Raw genomic sequence first — 23,824 nt, forward strand, 5'->3', positions numbered from 1 at the left:
CGTGAGAAGCGAGATTGGTCTGTAGGAATCCGGAATTTTAGGATCCTTCCCAGGTTTAGGTATAACCACAATTATAGCTTCCTGCATCGAATGTGGTAGCGAACCTGCCTCTAATGAGTGCTCAAGCACCTTAAGTAATTCAGGAAGTAGTATCCCCTGCAACCTTTTATACACCTCTACTGGGAGTCCATCGGCTCCAGGCGCCTTACCGTTCGCCATATCCCCAAGCGCGGCTTCCAGCTCCTCAAGTGTAATTGGCTCCTCCAGCCTTTCCCTATCCTCCTCTGACAGCGCCGTCAACTGTGCCTCCCCTAGAAAATCATTCAGTGCCTCTTCAGAACTAAAACCAGTGGAAGCATATAGAGATACATAAAAACTTTTTAGAATATCTAATATTCCTTCTGTGTCCTGCCTACTGTACCCCAAGTTATCTTTCAATTCCTGAATACATGAGGAGCCTCTCTGAGCCTGGGAAACCACCGACAACAAATGTCCCACCCTCTCACCCTCTTCAAAGGATCTCTGACGATAAAAACTCTTCTTTCTCTCTGCGGCCTGCACTAAATGACACCTCAGCTGCTCCTGAGCTACCGCCAGCACCTCACTGTTACTCAGAGTGGGGGATCTCTCTCAGCCTCCACCACTAGGACATGTGCCTTAACATCCGCCTGCTAATTTCTTTCATCAAGACTCCCCTCAGGAATGCTTTCATGGCGTCCCAGACCCCCGGTATGGAAGCCGTTCCTGTATTAATAGCAAAAAATTCTTTAATCTCCAGAGAGATCCCAGACAAATCGTCCAACACATTCAGCCAATGTGAATTACATTTCCACAGCCTAGGTCCCTGTCTGAGCACCCCCAGGCACAAGTCAATCTGCACCAGAGAGTGGTCAGACAGCGACCGAGGATGATAGACAACATCTTTAACCAATGGCAGCATAGCATCATTAACAAGGGCCATATCAATACGCGATAACGAGTGGTGTGTGGCTGATCTACACGAGAATTCCAGCTTATCAGGGTTACGCAATCTCCATACATCATGCATCCCTACTTCACACATAATATCTCTGAGAGCCCTGCTCCCCGGTAACCCACCTGCTCCTTCCACCCGACATCTATCCAGGGAATCATTTAGCGTGCAATTGAAGTCCCCAACCAGTAGCCACGGCAACCCAGGAAAGTCCGCCACAAAGTCCATAACCTCTCTCATCAATGGGGAAGCAAATGGTGGGGGCACATACACGGAAACAAGCACCATCTGTATTCCATCCACCTTACACACAACACACACATACCTGCCATCAGCATCCACACAGTCCTGCAAATGTTCATACCTAATGCTACTATGCACAATCATGCTTACGCCTCTAGAGTGAGAGGAATGAGTTGAATGTAACGCATGGATCACCCAATTTTTACTCATCCAGTGTAGATTATCTCCAGTCAGATGCGTTTCCTGAAGGCAACATATCGCCGGCTGAAACCGCCCTAAGTATTGAAAAACACACTGTCTCTTCCGTGCATCTGCCATCCCTCTCACATTCCAACTTAAAACTCTAATCACCTGCGACATGGTAAAACTTCAGACCATACTTGAATCTCCCACCCCACTCAGACTTCCTCTGCGCACAGTTCAAGACCATAACCCTTCCCCCCAACTGCCCACCCACCCACCCATCCCCCTCCCACCCTCTCATAACCAGTTTACTGTAACTAGGGAACGCTATCCCTTTGATATCAACCTCACACGTTAAAACAGGGCAATCCGAGAGCACTTTGCCCCCCAGCATATAACCATCAAAACATATTATAACACAGTTCCTCAGGTAGAGAATCCTCCCCACATCTGAGAAAGACATTTTCCTCCCTTATCTACCAACTCCCTCCACAGGATCTACCTAATGGTAGCATTACATAATACACTCCTTAACTGGTGCAACCTGTATAGCAACATTAGAGTGCAAATGCAAATAAAAATTGAACATAAGAGACTGTATCTTGGCCTCCTTCAAGTATTCTGGGCCCCACTTCTCAGTTGTCGCTCGTGGACGTCCAGCCACTGCGCCGCCTCCTCTGGATCTTCAAAAAATCTGGTGGATCCCAATGCCACAACACGCAATTTAGCAGGAAACAACATAGCATATTGAACTTGTAGATTTCTCAACCTTTTCTTTATGTCCATAAATCTGCTCCTCCTCCGTTGTACTTCATTGGAGTAGTCCGGAAATATGGATACTTTCACCCCATTCAGGACCATCTCCTCATTGTCCCTTGATTGCCGCAGGATAGTGTCCCGGTCTTTAAAATGCAGGATCTTCGCCAGTATAGGCCGAGGTGGTCTGCCTGGCGGAAGCGGCCTCATGGGGACTCTGTGCGCCCGCTCCACCGCATATAGGGAAGACAGACCTTTCTCATGAAATAACTGATACAACCATTTCTCCACAAACTCTGTAGCATTGTCCCCCTCCGTCTTTTCTGGCACTCCAACAATCCTCAGGTTGTTCCTTCTGGACCTGTTCTCCAGATCGTCTGTTTTAGCATATAAAGCAGCTATGTCCTTAGCAGTTGTTTTAGCCGCTATTTGTAGAGGCCGAACCTCATCTTCTATAGTAGACACCCTCTTCTCCAATTCAGAGGTGCGCTCAGATATCTTATGGAGGTCGTGCCTAATTATAGAGACATCTGACCTCAGGCTACCAACTTGAACAGAAAGCACCTTCAGGGTACTGTTACAGCTGGCCACAGCTGCCATAATGTCCTTTAACGTGGGCTCTTCACTAGCCGCATCTTTGAGGCCTACCACGCTTGGGCCTGGGCGTGCAGGGTTCAGTGGAGGCCACTCCGCCGCATCCAGGGCCTCCCCCTCAATGGATCCATCCTCTTGGTCAGAAGAATCGTGCACATCAGCCTCCTTCTCCTCTGCCCAGTCTCCCACACCGCTGTCAGCACGCACAAACTTGCTCAACTTTGCGGCCGCACTCTGGCTCAGCTTAGACTGTAGGGCCGGCCCCTCTTCCTCCTCGGCGCCATGCTGGCTCACCTCCGGCCTGTCACATCGCGGCCCCTTGCTGGATTTTCGCGGCATGTCGGAGCTCTCAAAATCACCCCCGCACTCTCCGGTCTCCTCCCCCCCACCAGGTAAGAAAAACTAATCGAAACGGACGTTGCCACCACAATAATTATCAGGATACCGACAGGAGCTGCGAGCGGTGCGTCTTACTCCATGCGCTCTCAGGCCACGCCCCGCGGCCAGCTTTATTGACTCTGAGTACGCCATTAGACTGGGTATTCCATTTTTTTCTCTTCCTAAACCTATCCATGTCATGGCTATTGACTCCACTCCCCTGGTAGGTGGTATGGTGAGGTCATGTACCTCAGAGATTTCTTTAACCGTGGGGGTGTGCCACTCTGAGAAATGTTTCCTCTTAGTCCTGGAGAACTTACCGGTCGAGGTGGTACTAGGGTTGCCTTGGCTCCGATTACACAACCCCACTATCGGGGTCCAGGGGGGAGTTGTTGAAATGGGGACCTAAGTGTGACTCGTGCTTGTCTGTGGTACAAGCTGGGGTCTCAGTAGAATCTGATATATTACCCACGGTCATTAGGGAATATTCTGATGTGTTCTCATCACCTACCCCAGAGGTTCTACCACCCCATAGACCTTATGATTGCGCCATAGAGTTAGTAGAAGGTGCCAGGTTTCCTAAGGGGCGTATTTATAATCTCTCTAAGCCTGAACGCAAGGCCATGGAGGATTATATTAAGGAAAGCCTCGGTAAGTGGCACATTAGACCTTCTGTCTCTCCTATGGGAGCGGGGTTTTTCTTTGTTAAGAAGAAGGATGGTGGTCTTAGGCCTTGTATCGATTACCGGAAATTAAATAAGATCACTATCCAGAATAGATACTCTCTCTAATTGATTCCGGATTTATTTAACCAGGTTCTGGGGGCAACCTGGTTTTCTAAGATTGACCTGAAAGGGGCATATAATCTAATCCAAATCAAGGAGGGAGACGAATGGAAGATGGCGTTCAGTACTCCGGCAGGACACTTTGAATATCAGGTTATGCCTTTTGGACTCGGCAATGCCCCCGCTGTGTTCCAAAACTTTATGAATGATATTCTTAGAGAGTTTTTAGGTAAATTTGTCATTGTCTATCTTGACGACATTTTGATATTTTCTCCTGATTTCAAATCTCATGTTAGACAAGTATTAGAGGTGTTGAGGGAGAATCAGTTGTCTGCTAAAAAAGAGAAATGTGTCTTTGGTGTACCGGAGATACTGTTTCTAAGGCATGTCCTGACCCCTCACGCCTTCAAGATGGATCCTGGTAAGGTACTAGCTATTAAGGAATGGGTAAGGCCTTCATCCTTAAAGGCCTTACAACGGTTCTTAGGTTTTGCCAATTACTACCGTAAATTTATTAAGAATTTTTCAGTAATTGCTAAACCGTTGACCGACCTTACTAAGAAAGGGGTGGATTTCGAGAACTGGTCTACTGATGCTATTACTTCATTTGAAACACTAAAAAAGGCATTCAGTAGCGCTCCCATTCTGATCCAGCCGAATCCATCCTACCAGCAAATATCTTCGTAGCAGCCTTAACCCAAAATATCTCGGCTCTCATTAAGGCTGAACAACATCTGGCACCGGCAACCACCCGAACAGATAAGTTGTTTGTCCCCATACAATTTCATCTCCAGCTGTTGGGTGAGTGTCATGATTCAGCTTTTTGTGGACATCCTGGTTTTGAGCGCACTAGAGAGCTGGTTTCTAGATCTTATTGGTGGCCCACTCTATTTAGGGATGTCAAGTCCTATGTGTCAGCCTGTGAGGTTTGTGCTAGGTCTAAGACACCTAGGACTCGCCCTGCTGGTAACCTAGAGAGTAGACCCATTTCCAGTAGACCCTGGTCCCATATCTCGATGGACTTTATTACTCACTTGCCGTCGGCAGAGGGTAAGACTGTTGTTTGGGTAGTGGTTGATAGGTTTAGCAAGATGGTTCACTTCATTCCTCTGTCTAAACTCCCGAATGCCAAGACTCTGGCGTCAATTTTTTGAAAGAAATTGTACGGTTACATGGTATCCCGGAAAATATTGTATCTGACAGGGGTGTGCAGTTTGTGTCCAAATTTTGGAGGGCTTTCTGTCAAAGATGTCAGATTTCGTTATCTTTTTCCTCCGCCTACCACCCTGAGAGTAATGGGCAGACTGAACGCCTTAATCAGTCTGTGGAACAATTCATGAGGTTGTATGTTGCTGATGACCAGCAATTATGGGTTAAATACCTTCCGTTGGCTGAATTTGCTTTGAATAACCGTGTTAATTCTTCTGCTGGTTTTCATCCCCGTTTTCATTCTGGGTCGTCCATCTCCTCCTCTATCCCTGAAGCGGATAACATCTCCACCGAACTGTGCACAGTTTGGGCCCGGGTTCAATCGAACCTAGAAAAGGCTCAAAGTTCTCAAAAACTGAAGGCTGATAGGAGACGTTCCAAGGGGGTGAACTTTCAGGTTGGCGATAAAGTATGGTTGTCCTCCAAGAATCTGTCTCTCAAGGTAGCTTCTAGAAAATTTGCTCCTCGTTTTATTGGACCGTATAAGATTACAGAGGTTATTAATCCGGTATCGTTTAAGTTGGAGCTGCCCGAGTCGTTCCACATTCATAATGTATTTCATAAATCTCTACTTAAAAAGTATTTTGAACCTGTTGTACCGTTGAAAGCCTCGCCTCCGCCGGTTCTTGTTAGTGATGCTGTCGAGTATGTGGTGTCTAAGATAGTGGATGTCAGGAGAGTGTGTAATTCCTTACATTACCTGATTCACTGGAAGGGGTATGGACCTGAAGAGAGATCTTGGGTACCTGCCAGGGAGGTTCATGCTCCTAGACTTGTTCGAAAATTTAATTTAGAACACCCTGAAAGGCCATTGCCTGAACTCTTGGGTCCGGTGGCCCCTCGTAAAAGTGGGGGTACTGTAACGGGGTTCCGAAGGTGCACTCGGTCTCCCATCAGCCGCAGACCTGCTGCTTAGCTTCGGGAGCGAGGATCTGTGTTTGACCTCGTTCCCAGGGCGGCTTTGCTAGCTCGGAGGCTCCCTGCTCCTAGGTCTGCCTTGAGCGCCAAGCTGATCACTCGGTGCTCGACTGGTCGGTCTGTCGGTCATGTTACGCTGGCCACGTCATATGACCCTCACTCCCCACTATAAATACAGGCAGCCTGCTGGCCACAGGTTGCCTGTTAATTCTAGGTTCCTGGCATTTTGTTGGACTACTGTGTACTTACCTGATCCTGTTCCCTGACGATCCTTTGCCTGCTCCTCCTGTACTGCGTATCCTTCCTGGTATATTGACCTCGGCTTCCACCTGACTATTCTTTGCGGACTCCTTTGGTACATCTCGACTCTCCTGGTATTTATGACCCCGGCTTCTCCTGACCTTTCTTTGCTTATCCCTCTGTACTGCGTTGTCCTCTAGGTATTGACCCGGTCTGTTCACGTTCTGTTATTTGTCTTGTCTGTCTTCCCATTTGGATTGATTGCTGTGTTTGGGGTGCTGTCTTGCTTGTGATCTCCTGAACCAGCTACTGTGGGCATTTATATGGGCCGCAAAACCTCCACGCTTGTTGCTCCTCCTTCTGCAAAAATATTTATGGATGCCATGAGTCCATGACACCAGATATTTCCTACCTGCCTGTAAATAAAGACCCCAAGATATCCTGACCCAGGTGACTAACTCTGCATGTTATCAATAGTAATTATATCTGAAGGAAAATAACATGTTGAGAAGCTCCCTAATGGTCATTTATGGCTCACTGTGCTTCCAACTGTGCATTCTACTCTCCTCCCTCCCTCCGAGGCCATCTGCTGTATCTGTCAACCATTATAGCCCAGGTCTCATTCCCCGGCCTATACTCTCCCCAGCAGCAGGTGTGATACAGTGATGTCATTGTACCTGCTGGGCTGAGAGGGAGAGCGCACAGACCAGAGATAATCCCCCGACCTCTGCTCTCTCTTGCTCAGCAGGAGAGATGACGTCATCACATCATGTCTGCTGCTGGGAAGAGCATGATGTGCTCGGTATTACTTTTTTAATTTTATTAACAGTACAGAAGCTTCACTGCTGTAAATGGGGGCACTAAGGGACAGGACTACTGCAGCGGGCACACAAAGGGGCCATTGTTATTCTGTAGGGGCATTAAGAGGAAATAACTACTGTTTGGAGACAAGGGGACATTCTACTGAGTGGGGGCACTTAGGGAGCCTCAGTACTGTGAAGAGGGCACTAAGGGGGAATTCCACTGTAAAGGGGACACAGGAGAGATAACTAGTGTGTGGGGCACTAAGGGGACATTCGTGGCCTCTTGTTCAGTGCTAGGAAATGTTTTATTTATATATCTTTCAAATGACTGAGTGGGTGGGGGTTTCAGGGACGTTGCTCAAGGTGAGGGCCAACCTTTTCTAGTTATGCTTCTTGGTCTACAAATAGATTGTGATATGTTTGGCCACCACTGTTTTAGTGAATTGATACTTGAATTTTGTGCCATGCCTTGTACTTTCTGTGGATTTCTTTATATGGAAATGTTATAAATTTCAATGGAATATTTTGGTGTATTATTCATAAATAATAAAATGTGTTTTATTCTTGGCAGATGACTGTACCAGGAACTTAGAGAAACATCTTATATCTTCAGATTTTGAAGTAGATCATTGTTTTATCACACAAGATACATTTGAAAATCAAGCCAATATCCAAGATATACCCTCATCCGTTCACAAGAAAAATGTATCATTTGATTATTTTAAACAGGTCCAATCTTTTGATTCATCACAGACTTTAACACAAAATAAAAGTCACATAAGAGGTGACCACATAAGGGAGAAGCCATATTTATGTTCAGAATGTGGTGAATGTTTTAGGCAGAAATCGGCTCTTGTTATACATCAGAGAAATCACTCAGCAGATAAGCCATTTTCATGTTCAGAATGTGGGAAATGTTTTCAGTATAAATCAGGCCTTGTTATACATCAGAGAAATCACACAGGGGAGAAGCCATTTTCATGTTCAGAATGCTGTAAATGTTTTCAGTATAAATCAGGTCTTGTTAAACATCAGAGAAATCACACAGGAGAGAAGCCATATTCTTGTTCAGAATGTGGTGAATGTTTTCAGTATAAATCGGGTCTTGTTGCACATCAGAGAAATCACGCAGGAGAGCAGCCATTTTCATGTTCCGAATGTGGGAAATGTTTTAATCGAAAATCAAGTCTTGTTACACATCAGAGAAATCACACAGGAGAGAAGCCATTTTCATGTTCAGAATGTGGTAAAGGTTTTAAGCATAAAATAAGTTTTATTATCCATCAGGGAAATCACACAGGAGAAAAGCCATATTCATGTTCAGAATGTGGTAAATGTTTTAACACTAAATCATCTCTTCTTTACCATCAAATAATTCACACAGGAGAGAAGCCATATTCATGTTCAGAATGTGACAAAAATTTTAAGCACAAATCACATCTTGTTATACATCAGAGATATCACACAGGAGAGAAGCCATTTTCATGTTCAGAATGTGGGAAATGTTTTCACCAAAAATCACATCTTGTTAGACATCAGAGAATTCACACATAAGAGAGGCCATCTTCATAAAACTGGATACCCACAAGAGCTGGTATCCAGATATGTGGAAAAAGGGGTGTTATTCACACTAGAGAGAGGGGCTACCACTGATAAGAGTAAGTCTGTCTGTGTGACACATTGTAAATCTATGGGACTAGTGTATCTTTTAACCATATTTGGTCAAGCACAAAACCAGGGCCTGATATAAAAAGATAACGATCTACCTATTCCAGCCCCAGTCTGTACTACCACTATAAGTATTATAACATTAAAAAGAAATATGGACTTGTCAGGAAACCGTCAGCTCTGGTCTTACTGGACACATTTCATCAGTAATGTGCAAGTTCTCCCAAAAAGTGACCCAGGCTACGATTGCCTCATTACATAGAAGCCATTACTCATCTTCCTAGAGAAATATCTTCTTAATCTGCACACCCTGACCAAAATGTGCCTGTAGATAAATCCAACAAGTGGGGTCCCCACCACTCCTGTATTTGTAGAAGTCATGTGGTTCGCTCATCTCACATGAATTTACCAGTGGGGGAATCCTTGGTTATTTTCTTTGTTAAGTTTTATAATTGAAGATGACTTGATATAAAATGTATTTATTGGATATGTTGCATTTTTGATCATTTTGCTTCCTATGACTATTTCAATTCTTATTATTGTATGGTGATATGCAGATGTTTTATTTGGAGGATCTCAGGCTGTTCCATGGGCGCAGTTACAGTTTTGTTTGGGTTTTTAATAGAATGTCTTACACCTGACAATATTTCTAGAAGTAATGACAATACTTTGGTGTGTGTGTGTGTGGGGGGGGGGGGGGATACTGATCCTCTACTGTTCCCATGGATGGTTTTGGACACTGCCCCTTAATATATTGTAGAGGTGATTGCTTGTTTTGTGCACATGTTTCTACTTTGCCAGGCAGGGTACCGTATGCCGCACAAGCATCACTTGCCACATCTGGATGCCCCAGTTACAGTGATGTGTAAATGTCCCAGCTGCCAAAATATTTTAAAAGTATCAAAATATATAATAAAATACAAATGCAAAGTGAGAACAAATAGAAAAACAGCCGTCTGCCGAAACTGTCATCATGGTCGCCCCTTTTAAAATGACCTCAACAGAGAACACAATTGGAAAAATTTTGCGGCTAGCACAAGAAGTAAAAGTTATGCTTGGACCATTAAACCAATGCGTATGTTATTAAAGTTTTTTTTTTGTAATGTGATCTCGATGGCCTGTCGCCTGGATAGGCCATAAGTATCAGATTGGTGGGGGGGTCTGACATCTGGCACCCCCACCTATCAGCTGGTCTACAGTAGCTCTGGCACCAGAACTCCACAGCTCCATCTATTGTGCCGTAGACAGGGGCCGTTACTAATCTCTTTAGTGGGAGGTGCTCCAACATAACCGGATCCATCCACTACACCATGTTGGAAAAGTTAATTTTAAGGAGTGAAATTCATATGATTTTAAGGGTTAACAAAGTGATTTTTGTAAAGATTGTGGATGTGGGTAATAAAGCACAACCGCAGAGAACATCTAGGTCAATAGTTTATAGAACATCCTGTCATATTCTATAGAATATATATAACATAACTGTATAACATGCTGATATACAGTGGGGGAAATAAGTATTTGATAGACTGGAGATCTTGCAAGTTTTCCTGTTCCCACCTACAAAGAATGGAGAGGACTGTAATTTTTATCGTAGGTCCACTGCAACTGTGAGAGACAGACTCTATTAAAAAACATCCAGAAAATAACATTGTATGATAAATAATTAATTGTATTGCATGAAATGAGTGATTAAAAATTCACGGAAAGTGTGGGATACGCTAAAATGTAACTTTTATTGGTATATCAATAAAAAACAGGGGAAGAACAAAGTGACCTGAAAATCCCTAATAATAATAAGGCAGGTGGGGTGGCACTAACCAAGTGCTCAAACAAAAAATGTGGCATGTGAAACATACCATATGTGTAGTGTCGCCACCCCCACTCTGTAGCCAATAAGGAATATGAAATTGTGTCCCAATATCAGATCGCCTCCATAGGCCTGGAAAGGTAATCCAGGTACAACTATGGAGAGGTGAGATGGGAATCACATAGAAGCTAATCACCCGCAGCTGATACTGCAATGGCAGCATGAGAGGCACTCGGGTATGTGTACTTGTGTGATAGACACTGCAATGTCCCAGCGCTCTCAGACTGTGGTGATTAAATAGGAAGAGCAGGGTTAGGTGCAGATCAGAGCAACAGCATGACAGCATATCCCACTCTTCACACACTGATAGCAGCACCGCAGGAGAAATGCAAGCACAGGCTTCCAGTATCCGTAGTTTCAGGTGCTGCACATCTTGTATCTTCACAGCATATGCAATTTATATTTTTATTGCATAGTTATTGCATGCATTGTCTTTTGTAATAAAAGAGACATATTTATACAGGATTGTAGCTGGCCATTGATTGAATGTTTCAGTATTATAGCTAGGTGGCTATAGCTGGCCGAGCTTTATTCTGGTGAGCTCCTCACAATACGTATGTTTCGGGTCTTTGTCATGCTGGGAGACCGAGCCACGGCCCATCTTCAATGCTTTTACTGAGGGAAGGAGGTTGTTTGCCAAAATCTCGCAATACAGGGCCCCATCCATTCTCCCTTCAATATGGTGCAGTCATCCTGTCCACTTTGCATAAAAGCACCCCCAAAGTATGATGTTTCGACCCCTATGCTTCACGGTTGGGACGGTGTTCTTGGGGTTGTACTCTTTCTTTTACCTCCAAAGATGGCGAGTTGAGTTCATACCAAAAAGTTCTATTTTGGTCTCATGTGACCATATGACCTTCTTCCATGCCTCCTCTGGATCATCTAGATGGTCATTGATGAACTTCAAATGGGCCTGGATATGTGCTGGCGTGAGTAGGGAGACCTTGTGTGCACTGCAAGATGTTAATCCATAATGGTGTAGTGTGTTACTACTCTTTGAGACTGTGGTCCCAGCTCTCTTCAGGTCATTGACCAGGTCCTCCCGTGTAGTTCTGGGCTGATTCCTGATCTTTCTCAGAATCATCCTTACCCCATGAGGCGAGATCCTGCATGGAGCCCCAGACCGAGGAAGATTGACAGTCATCTTGTGCTTCTTCTATTTTCTAATAATTGTGTTAACAGTTGCTGCCTTCCACCAAGCTGCTGGCTTATTGTCCTCTAGCCCATCCCACCCTTGTGTAGGTCTACAATTTTGGCCCTAGTGTCCTTAGACAGCTCTTTGGTCTTGGCCATGGTGGAGAGGTTGGAGTGTGATTGAATGAGTGTGTGGACAGGTGTCTTTTATATGGGTAACGAGTTCAAACAATCCACAAAATGCGGAAAGCACATTGCCGGTGTCCGTGTTTTGCGGATGGACGTCTGAATGGAGCCTTACAGGGGGGTGATCAGGGAGTCTATATGGGGTGATCACCCCCCTGTAAGGCTCCATTCAGATGTCCGTATGTGTTTTACGGATCCACGGATGATTCAGGGGTTGAGAGCAGCTTCCCCACTCTGAACCAATCCCTATTCCAACATTGGAACACTAGTGCAATAATAGACCAAGTGGCAATGGACAGGTGACAATAAAAGATCAAATCCACGGTCCAAAGTCACTTGCAGAATAAAAATAAATCTTGAATGAACCGTAGTTACTAAATAAGCAAATGTCCACTCTTCTCTAATTAATGGAGAGGGCACGGGCTAATCCCACACAGTCACTGATATCATTAGATCCTCCTCAGGAGCCCAACAAACAGAAGAGTGCTATGAGCAGTGGTTTAGAATATAGTAGCAGTAAAGGCACACAACCCCTCTCACATAGGGGCAGCGTTCTGGCACTATGATGGCCGTGAAGCAGCCGCTGAAAAGCCGGCTATTTAAATGTCATGGCTCCACCCACCCTTACATCAGATGCAAGTCTGCCCTCGCAGTCACTCGGGTCCGTGCCGTAATCGGCGCTGAAGATATCAAGCTCCGCGCTACGAACCCCGTACTGCAAGGAGGAGGGAGAGATGCAGAGGGACCAAATGTCCCCTTTAGGTAAAGTAGGGCTCATAAGGCGGATATATCTAATGGCATGGAGGAACTAAATACATTGTGGGAGAGGGATTCAATGCTCATTATACTGCTCGCAGAAAAACGCCTACAGAGGAAAATTCATTACTGTGTAATAGAATGAACACAATCAAAATGGACAAATGGACATAATCGCAAATGTATATAATAAAATGGAGAAAAAAGTTGTATTTACAAATACACCCCCAATAATACAAACCGGATTCCAAAAAAGTTGGGACACTTTACAAATCGTGAATAAAAACTGAATGCAATGATGTGGAGGTGCCAACTTCTAATATTTTATTCAGAATAGAACATAAATCACGGAACAAAAGTTTAAACTGAGAAAATGTACCATTTTAAGGGAAAAATATGTTGAATCAGAATTTGATGGTGTCAACAAATCCCCAAAAAGTTGGGACAAGGCCATTTTCACCACTGTGTGGCATCTCCCCTTCTTCTTACAACACTCAACAGACGTCTGGGGACCGAGGAGACCAGTTTCTCAAGTTTAGAAATAGGAATGCTCTCCCATTCTTCTCTAATACAGGCCTCTAACTGTTCAATCGTCTTGGGACTTCTTTGTTGCACCTTCCTCTTTATGATGCGCCAAATGTTCTCTATAGGTGAAAGTTCTGGACTGCAGACTGGCCATTTCAGTACCCTTCTACTTCTCCTACGCAGCCATGATGTTGTGATTGATGCAGAATGTGGTCTGGCATTATCTTGTTGAAAAATGCAGGGTCTTCCCTGAAAGAGATGACGTCTGGATGGGAGCATATGTTGTTCTAGAACCTGAATATATTTTTCTGCATTGATTGTGCCTTTCCAGACATGCAAGCTGCCCATGCCACACGCACTCATGCAACCCTATACCATCAGAGATGCAGGCTTCTGTACTGAGCGTTGATAACAACTTGGGTTGTCCTTGTCCTCTTTGGTCCGGATGACATGGCGTCCCAGATTTCCAAAAAGAACTTCGAATCGTGACTCGTCTGACCACAGAACAGTCTTCCATTTTGCCACACTCCATTTTAAATGATCCCTGGCCCAGTGAAAACGCCTGAGCTTGTGGATCTTTCTTAGAAATGGCTTCTTCTTTGCACTGTAGAGTTTTAGCTGGCAATGGCGGATGGCACGGTGGATTGTGTTCACTGACAATGGTTTCTGGAAGTATTCCTGAGCCCATTCTGTGATTTCCTTTACAGTAGCATTCCTGTTTGTGGTGCAGTGTCGTTTAAGGGCCCGGAGATCACGGGCATCCAGTATGGTTTTACGGCCTTGACCCTTACGCACAGAGATTGTTCCAGATTCTCTGAATCTTCGGATGATGTTATGCACAGTTGATGATGATAGATGCAAAGTCTTAGCAATTTTTTGCTGGGTAACACCTTTCTGATATTGCTCCACTATCTTTCTGCGCAACATTGTGGAATTGGCGATCCTCTACCCATCTTGGCTTCTGAGAGACACTGCCACTCTGAGAAGCTCTTTTTATACCCAATCATGTTGCCAATTGACCTAATTAGTGTTAATTGGTCTTCCAGCTCTTCGTTATGCTCAAATTTACTTTTTCCAGCCTCTTATTGCTACTTGTCCCAACTTTTTGGGGATTTGTTGACACCGTGAAAATTTGAATCAACGTATTTTTCCTTTAAAATGATACATTTACTCGGATTAAGCGTTTGATCTGTCATCTACGTTCTATTACAAATAAAATATTGACATTTGCCATCTCCACATCACTGCATTCAGTTTTTATTCACAATTTGTTCAGTGTCCCAACTTTTTGGGAATCCGGTTTGTATTATTATATAGCTTATTTCTTTACTGCTTATATAAGGAACCGTCTATAAAGCCTGGACTCCAAGTATAATCAGACAGTTGCTTAGCAGAGCTTGACAACATTGTATTGTGTGTTATTTGGTTGTCTCACTGCAGGAAATAAAGATTGCCTACCTTCTGATTTAGATGACTTTGTTCCTCAATTGATAGATATTTAACATAAAACTAAGCGCATCAAAATATATATATATAAGATTTTGAACTATATAAATATAGCCTTTTTAATAAATATAAGCAATTTCTTTCAGGGTGATAAAGCACAATATTTGACTAAAACATTTTATCAGAATTACTTGGATGAGCAAAACTAGTACAGTTAGTTATTCTCTGCCAAAGTGACACATGACAGATTTCCAAAATGTGGCTTCATCATGAAAGCTCAAAGAGGCCACAAAGTGGTTAGAATGTAAGAAATCAGATGTTCGAAGTCACTACACTGACTCAGGGGAGACACAATTTTTATGTTTTGAATTTGGGAAATGTTTTATCCAGAAATACGATCCTGTTAGACATCAAACCAATCACACTGGGCAGAAACCCTTTCAGAATTTGGGCCATTTTTTACTCTAAAGTCAACCCTTTCTGATCATCACAGGAGAGAAGCCATATTCACGTTGAGAATGTGGGAAAAGTTTTAGATGGAAATCATATCTTGTTGACCATTTTCATTTTTCCTGCTTTTGGAAAAATAGTAACAATAAAAAATAGAACAGTAGATGCAAAGTAAAGCCGCCAGTCATAGAAGAGGAAGGTAAAGCAGTTTACAGCACTGAATGATGAGTAAGTTCATTCTCCAAAAAGCAAATAGAATCCAGACAACCCCTATGTATCACTTGAATAGAATATTGCATAATAAATCATAAGTGCATCTTAAAGGGGTTCCCAGGGCTTTTAATATTGATGACCTATCCTCAGGATAGGTCCGACACCTCCATCAATCAGATGTTTGAAGAGGAGGCCCTCGCTGTGCCAGCGCTGCCTCCTCTTCACTGTTTACCTTCTTGCCGTCGCCTCTGCAGCGGTAAGCAGGTGTATTTACACCTAACCGTCCCATTCATTTTAATGGGATGGATCGTTCTCCTACACTTGTATAGGAGCAATCCGTCCCATGAAATAAATGGGACGGCTTGGGTGTAATTACACCTGTTTACCGCAGCAGAGGCGACGGCGAGAAGGTAAACAGTAAAGAGGAGGCAGCGCTGACACAGCGCGCGCCTCCTCTTCAAACAGCTGATGGGCGGGGGGACCGGGTGTCAGACCCATGCCGAACTTATATTGATGACTATCCTGAGGATAGGTTATCAATATTAAAAGCCCAGAGAACCCCTTTAATACCAGCAGGGTAGCTAACGGACATTTATTTCAAGCAGTGAATTAATATTTAGAACATTTTTTTTATTTTTTTATTATTGAAGCAGAAAAGTATGACATTGGGCCTCACACAAAATGGCTGCTTTAAAGAAGTGTGCTTTACCTGTGTCACCATAAGAGTGTATAGAGGCAGCGATGATCAAAAATAACAGAGGAAAGAAACGGCAAATGTTTACTGAAATGTGTAGTGTGGGTTTTGGTCCTAACCAGTGATGTCACTGTTATTACATGGGACACACTAGGGGCTGGGGCACAGTCCCATTAGAACAGAGAACACAATCATCACTAACCCTTTCTGGACATTCATTTTGGGGATACTACAACCAGTTGATTATGTCCCTCTCTAGAAAGACAGATAGTACTGAGAAAACAATATAACACAACCAGATAGAAATGTCAGATTGCTACTAAACTTTGCATTCAGTTATGTCTCGGGCAGAAATGTAAATGATTACAGTTGAGGTCTGATTAGACATTGGGTCTTGCCAAAAGAGGGCATAAAAGTGCTTCCCAAACTGATCTATAGAAAGGTTCTCAGAGGCTAATTTTGGGTAGTGTACCTTTTGGTGAGATATCAGTGACTGCTAGACATGCCTCTACGATATACCCAGTTGATAGACTTTCAGAGGAGATACATCATTGGACTAAGAGAAGCAGGATGGTCATTTTGACGAGTTGCCAGCCATCTAGACTTGTCTGACCTAGCTGTTCGGAGGTGTTGGGAGTGTTTTAGATATCATTGGGGCTGGACTTGAATCTGCTAAAGTGTTTAAGGGCACAGCCAATACTGGATTGTCAGTTTCCTAATCTTGGTAAAACTTGTCCACACCTGTCTTTGTGTCGTTCTCATTGCCTCCCCAGCCATCCCTAAAAACACGGGTGTCTGTGGGGACAGTGATCCGGGCACAGTCAACACAGAATACAATCCTCTTATCGGTTTGGACGAGGAGCACGACACACAGCACAACTCTCTCTCTCCAGCCTGGGTTCTGGGTCCCGCAGACCATTAGAGGGTGGCAGACTTCTCTCTTCCTTTTTCTGTTTGGGAGATGGTTTAACATTATCATGATAACATTCATAATAGTACTTCCCACTTCTTCTGACTCTCTCCACCTCCTCTATATACTTCCCTCTCTACTCGCAGCCAGACTTCTGCTTGTTCTGTTAGCTTTTAGCCACCCTTTGTTTTCCCTACATGCTTTTTCCCACTTCTCTGGATTCAGTTTACCACCATGGGGGACATGTCTACACCTTTCATTAGCTTGCTGATGTTCTTCGCTGTCTGTCTTCTCTCTTCCTTACTACTTCTGCAGCTGGGATCCCTGTCGGTCCCTTTCTACATACCTTGGGTGTTGCCCATCTCTAAATTAGCTTACTCTTCATAGGCCCCAGTGGGGACTCCTACAGTTCACTGGGGGGCCAGAAACCTGAAGTTCTCCTGACTACCGCAAAAAACATCGGCCTCAGCACAGACGCAAACCAAACGCTTGCTGCACACTACTTCTCTTGAACATACGTTTAGTAAACTAATACAACAGGCAAACCAACAAGAACAAACACAATGCAAACAGCCCACAGACGGAAACAAGATCCATACACACAAAGTACCCAGACTTTTTCGCCACACCACCGGTGCTGGGAGGGCCCTAGAGTTCTTTGTAACCATAAACTGGACTGAGCTACACAGAAACTAGGCTTATAGCACTGGCGAACTCTTAGTGGACATTACCTGGGATGAGGGTCACATGGAAAAGAAGAAACAGGGGGAATGTAAGAATCAAACATACAGTCTTGCAGGTAATGGTCGAAACTAGTTTTTTTTTATTAAAAATACAAGTACCGCGGCACTTCCATAAAGTGACATGTGCTTTATTCACCAATAAGGCGCAACGTTTCCGTTCACTCCATGAAACCGTGATAATATACACTGGTGCCAATACATGTATATATAGGGGGTGCAGTAATCAATTACACAAATCATCCAATTAATACACAACAGACCATAAGTTACAAAAAAATAAAACTGTCATCATAACACATATACATGATCCAATGTAATGTGCTCAAGTGCAAGATATACAATTCATACATAAGTGTAATCATATTTCATACTTAAATTCCATAATTGTTGATAATTACATCATTGATATGTATAGTGAAAGTGACAGGTGCAAATAATTAAAAACATAATCATATAATGAATAGGAGGGAATATACGAACCAACGTGGAAGACATCGGCATCTCTCGGTAAAGAGTGCGCATGCTCCTGTCCTGTGACTACAACACATCCGGCTTCTCCCTAGCAACGCAGAGAGGCGACGCGTGCTCAGAAGGCCGGAAGGGAGGAGGGCCGACAAAGGTCACGTGGCCTGGCATGGCCACATGATCGCAGCGTGCCCGCCACCAGCCCACATCACGGCCTCAGCCTCGCAAGGAGGAGCAAATCACGTGACTGTATGGGTAAAGGGCAAAGACATAACCAATGTCTATTACACCCGAAGCTGCACAAAAACTCATAAGTTGCATAAATATTGTGTCGCATGTGTCTCACCATTGACTATATCCGAAAAAAAATAGAAAAAAATAAGTAACATTAAAAAAATGTATATGTAAGGGGAAAGAGGAGGGAGTCCACCATTATTGTGATTATTATAAAGACCTATGAGGTACATTATGATTGTCGTCACAACAAGACCTCATGGTCATGGGAATACACCTGCACAGCAACCTAATAGGCGGACACTTTGCACATCGTATTTTATAGTAATATAAAACCAAAACCAAAAAGTCAAGAGATTTATCAGTGAATTGGACCCAACCCAACTGTCACACGTCCTGTGTGAAATGCACTAGTTTGGTCAGTGTTGTTCCAAGTGAGCTGGACCCCCGTTTCCACAGGGATACCAGCCCTCACATACAACCCACTGTTTAGAAAGATACAGAAAGGACAAAAACATAATGATGAACTCGTAACTGAGTCCCCATTAAGTGAAGGTATCACATATAAAAAAAAATGGAGAAAACATACAACACAATATGTCCACAATGGGATACATATATGTATATAGCTTGACAGTTGCAGCTTTGGGAAACTTGTGAAGACCAAAAGAAAAAGAAAGTCCAGGCTGGTTCGATCGATCACCTCAAATCCACCAGTATACTCCGGTGCCGTTTTAGGGGCTGTGTTGGCGGCATATAAAAGTAATCATTTGTCTTTTCATCATACATTTCTGTCCAGCCTAATCTCTTCATCTCTCTGGCTGTTCTATACCATGCTTCTGCATCCTTTAGTACGTTGCTATCTTGAAGCATTCCTTTCTTATTTGTCAGCATTTGCGCCTCATAAATTCCTGTGATCTTGAATGAATCATGAATTTCTCTCCTTCTCTCTGAGACAATCAGGTGGTCGGTGTAACTGCCAGATGCTAAGTTGTCTGCCTCCATTTTCTTCTCTTCTTTTTAAGTCTTCATTATACTGAATACTGTGCACTGCTCCCAGCCGGAAGGCTTCTAATGCCGCCCGCACTGTCAATCTCTCTAAGTTATCTTTGCATGTACATTCAATCTGAACACTTTCCTCCCTGAAGCTACAGGACAGCTACCGATAACCTGTTCTCTCCTTCTGGAAAGGGACTTCAGTTAAACTCAATGACATGCCAGCCTGTGTTTTACACCCCTGGCATATACGTCATATGAGCCCTTCCTTATTTTCTGAGTATATCCAGATAATTTTGGTACAGCACAGCACCAGGACCCAACTCTATCTTGATCCTGAGAAAATGTCGTAGTAGTTGAGGGTGAGCCACAACAACCGGGGGCCGAGTCTATGTTGCCCCCTTTTGTGGTTCAACAGGAGATGCTGTTCCTGGTAAATCAACTCCTAGGTGAGCATATTGAACAGTTGGTGGTGCCCAAGACGTATTGCAAGCTTGTGTTGGAGTTAGCCCACCAACATGTTCTTGGGGGACACCTGGGTCAGCAGAAAACGCAGGACCGGATTCTACAGAGGTTTTACTGGCCCAGTGTGTTCAGGGAGGTGAAAGAGTATTGCAAGTCTTGCCCAACCTGCCAGATAACCAGCCCCCAGCCATATTTCCATAGTCCCCTGGTCCCTCCCCCAATTATTGAGGTTCCATTTGAGCGGATTACTATGGATCTCATAGGCCCAGTTAGAGGGCACCAACACATCCTGGTAGTCCTGGACTATGCCACTTGGTATGCGGAGGCGGGGCCGCTGCAACATACCTCCGCCAAACTTATAGCCATAGAGTTAGTGGAGATGTTTTCCCAATTGGGCCTACCTAAAGAGATCCTGACCGACCAGGGGACCCCTTTTATGTCAAAAGTCATGAGGGAACTCAGTAAACTACTACAGATTAAACAGTATGGACGGCCTGGTAAAAAGATTTAATGAAACCTTGAAAAACACGTTAAAGCGGGTGTCTAAAGATGGAAGGGATTGGGCTCTGCTACTGCCCTATCTCATGTTCGCAGTGCGAGAGGTACCCCAGGACTCTACTGGGTTCTCTCCCTTCAAACTGCTGTATGGCCGACATCCGCGTGGTTTGTTGGGCCCCTATGAAGTGCTCAAAAAAGTTGGGGAGATAACCTACAGGGTACACCAGCCAGGGTGGAGAAAGCCGGAGCAGGTGTACAATGCAAACTTACTGAAACCGTCGAAAAGTAGGGAGACTAGGACGGACAACAGTCCCCGGACGAGTTTTCTGGGGGGTAGAATTTCCAGTCCCACAGTCTGATGCGGGAGAAGCAGTTGCCACAGTAAAGATTGCTGACAACCTTTCCTCTAAACAGACTGAGGAGACCAGGGAGTTCGTCAGCAGAAACACGGATGTGTTTTCGGACCTTCGGCACTTCTATCATCTGTCATGACATGTCACTGAGCCTCAGGCCAGAATCCGGTTGAAACCATACCGGGTACCTGAGTCGCGGCAAGAAGCCATCTCGGAAGAAATGCAGCTGATGTTACAGCTGGATATCATCGAGGAGTCAAAAAGTTAATGGGCCAGTCCTATAGTCTTAATACCCAAGCCGTTACAATTCTGCAACGACTTCCGCAAACTTAATGAGGTTTTCAAGTTTGACACATATTCCATGCCGCAAGTGGATATGCTTAATAAGAAGTTAGGCCAAGCTCTGTATTTTTCTGTGTTGGACCTCACCAAAGGGTACTGGCAAGTACCCTTGACGGAGGCTGCCAACGACTTTCATCACACTGGAGGGGCTGTATTAGTCTACATGCCGCTCCCGCCACGTTTCAAAGGCTAATGGACATTGTACTCCGTCCACATTGTCGGTACCCTTTGGCGTTATCCACCGTACCGACTGGGAAATTTACCTACCGAAAGTACAGGCTGTAGTGGACTCCCTTAGGGAGGCTGGCTTAACCTCTAACCCAAAAAAGTGCACAATAGGGTCAGAAGAGACCAAGTACCTAGGGTATGTAATTGGGCGTAGAGTTATCAAACCTCAGGTGAACAAAACTGAGGCAATTTGAAATTGGCCCCGACCTGTCACTACTCGGCCAGTAAAGTTGTTCCTGGATATGGTAGGATACCATATGAGGTTTGTCCCCCATTTTGCCACAATGGCCGCGCCATTGACAGGCCTTTTGAAGGGACGCAAGTCAGTGATGGTCCGCTGGAATAAGCAGGCGGAAAAGGCTTTCTCCGCTTTGACCCTGTGTAGGTCCCCGTTTGTGGTGACGCTCGACTTTGAAAGGGAGTTTATAGTTCAGACCGGTGCCTCCGAGGTGGGTCTCAGTGCTGTACTGTCTCAGGAGGTCAACAGAGATGAGCATCCCGTTGTCTTCCTCAGCCGTAAGCTTACCCCAGCCGAGACCAGGTATAGTATAGTGGAGAGAGAGTGCCTGGCTTTCAAGTGGGCACTAGAGTCTCTCCACTATTATTTAATGGGGATTAAGTTTCATCTGGTGACCAACCACTACCCTCTCAAATAGGCGAGCCATGCTAAGGAAAGAAATGCCCGGGTCACCCGGTGGTTTCTTTCTTTGCAAAATTTAAAATTTTCTGTGGAACACAAAGCAGGCCGTTTACTAGGAAACGGGGATGTCTTGTCCGGGGTACACTGTTTAATGTGTGTCCACCCCCTCAGGGTTGAACTAAGGGGGAGGTATGTAGGGAGGAACAAGGGGCCATCATTGATGGTCGGTATGGGTCACCGAGGTTTCTGGCCTCGGTGAGGTAAGAGACGTTTTTTTTGCTGAAGTGTCATTATTTGCTTTAACGTCTGACGCTTCAGCTGTTTAGTATAGCTGTAAAGCCGATCAGGGATGGCTCTTACTGGGAGTAAGCAGAGTGCTGGGTGAGTGGCTATTTCTTACGTTCCAGGCCGGATCTTGGGAAGCTTATAAAAAGCAGTCAGCTTTATCAGGTGGTGTGGATTATCCTCCATCTGACATAAAAGCTGTGAAGTAATCTGTGCTGAGGACTTCAAACAGGCGTGCAGGCCGCCTGGAAGCCTGTCAGTGAACTTGTCTGTGGCTGAGCATATAGCCGGGTGTGAACTGACATACGGATTCCAGGTGACTATTGTTATGTTTTGCTGTGTGTGAACAAGCACCAAGACTGTGATGTTTTTGCTGAGTGTGAATAAAACACTGAAGTTGATTTACAGCCTGGTTCCTTTCCTCTATACTGTATCCAGAGCAAATCCCCACACTATATACATATGTATATTTCCTCTAACCCACAGACAGTTGATAATACACTTTGACCACGTTCTTGGGACAAGGGCTTATTTTGTCTGGTGTCCAGCCGTCCCACGCACTACACAAAGTGGAGACACAGAAGGGATATCAGGTAAGATAACCAGTTTTCTTACCTTTCTCGGAGCTGCGCAGTCTTCTCCCTCGTCTGCGTCCGACTCACCAGTGGATATTACATGTGGCTTCTCAGTCAGAACAATTTCACCCTTGTCCCACGTTGGGCGCTAACTGTTTTGAATGCACACAAGCTGTGCTATCTTATCAACTGTCTGCTCCAAACTGCAAGTTGTTAGTACATGCACGACGGAGAAAAACCACACTGACACCTCTCAAAGATCAAAGCAAAATTCTCATTTATTAGAGAAAGTTAGGCAGTATATATGCACATGAGAGGGGGCATCCTCCCTGAGGCTCGTGGCAGTGTTCCATTGGTCATTATCCCAAAATAAATATTCATAGCTAAGTAATGTAAACTATGGAAAGGTGGGGAGTGATCCCGGAGGCCAGCGCCATCTTGTAATGGCTTCAGATCTTTCAGTCTCATATGCACAACAGGAGCAGTGGTTACATGAGGGATCCTGACATCCAAGACAGACTACTAAGGCTACTGTCACACTCGCGTTTTGGCTTTCCATTTGTGAAATCCGTTCAGGGCTCTCACAAGCGGTCCAAAATGGATCAGTTTTGCCCTAATGCATTCTGAATGGAAAAGAATCCGCTCAGAATGCATCAGTTTGCCTCCGTTCAGTCACCATAACGCTTTAGAGGCGGACACCAAAACGCTGCTAGCTGCGTTTTTGTGTCCGTCTGACGAAACTGAGCCAAACTGATCCGTCCTGGCACACAATGTAAGTCAATGGAGACAGATACGTTTTCTCTGATACAATCTGGCACAATAGAAAATGGATCTGTCCCCTATTGACTTTCAATGGAGTTCATGACGGATCCGTCTTGGCTATATTAAAGATAGTACAAACGGTACTGTTCAGAACAGATGCAGGCGGTTGTATTATCTGAACTGAAGCGTTTTTGCAGATCCATGGCGGATCCACTCAAAACACAAGTGTGAAAGTAGTCTAACAGAGAGGATTGTTAGATTGCTAGAGAACCTGTTCTGTTACACAATACAAAGGAAAATGTCTCTG

At 44.5% G+C, this 23,824-nt stretch overlaps 1 protein-coding gene across 1 annotated transcript in view; it reads left to right on the top strand.

The window, feature by feature from the left end:
• LOC122940425 (zinc finger protein 432-like) overlaps positions 1-9,237 on the top strand; it is a 34,238-nt gene extending 25,001 nt beyond the window's left edge. The window contains exon 5 of the mRNA XM_044297100.1: positions 7,654-9,237. Coding sequence (XP_044153035.1) covers positions 7,654-8,636 — 983 coding nt within the window. The 3' untranslated portion in view covers positions 8,637-9,237. The remainder of the gene's footprint in view (positions 1-7,653) is intronic.
• Positions 9,238-23,824: the final 14,587 nt, after the last annotated feature.

Source organism: Bufo gargarizans, chromosome 6 (assembly GCF_014858855.1).
Source record: "Bufo gargarizans isolate SCDJY-AF-19 chromosome 6, ASM1485885v1, whole genome shotgun sequence".
Lineage (NCBI taxonomy): Eukaryota > Metazoa > Chordata > Amphibia > Anura > Bufonidae > Bufo > Bufo gargarizans.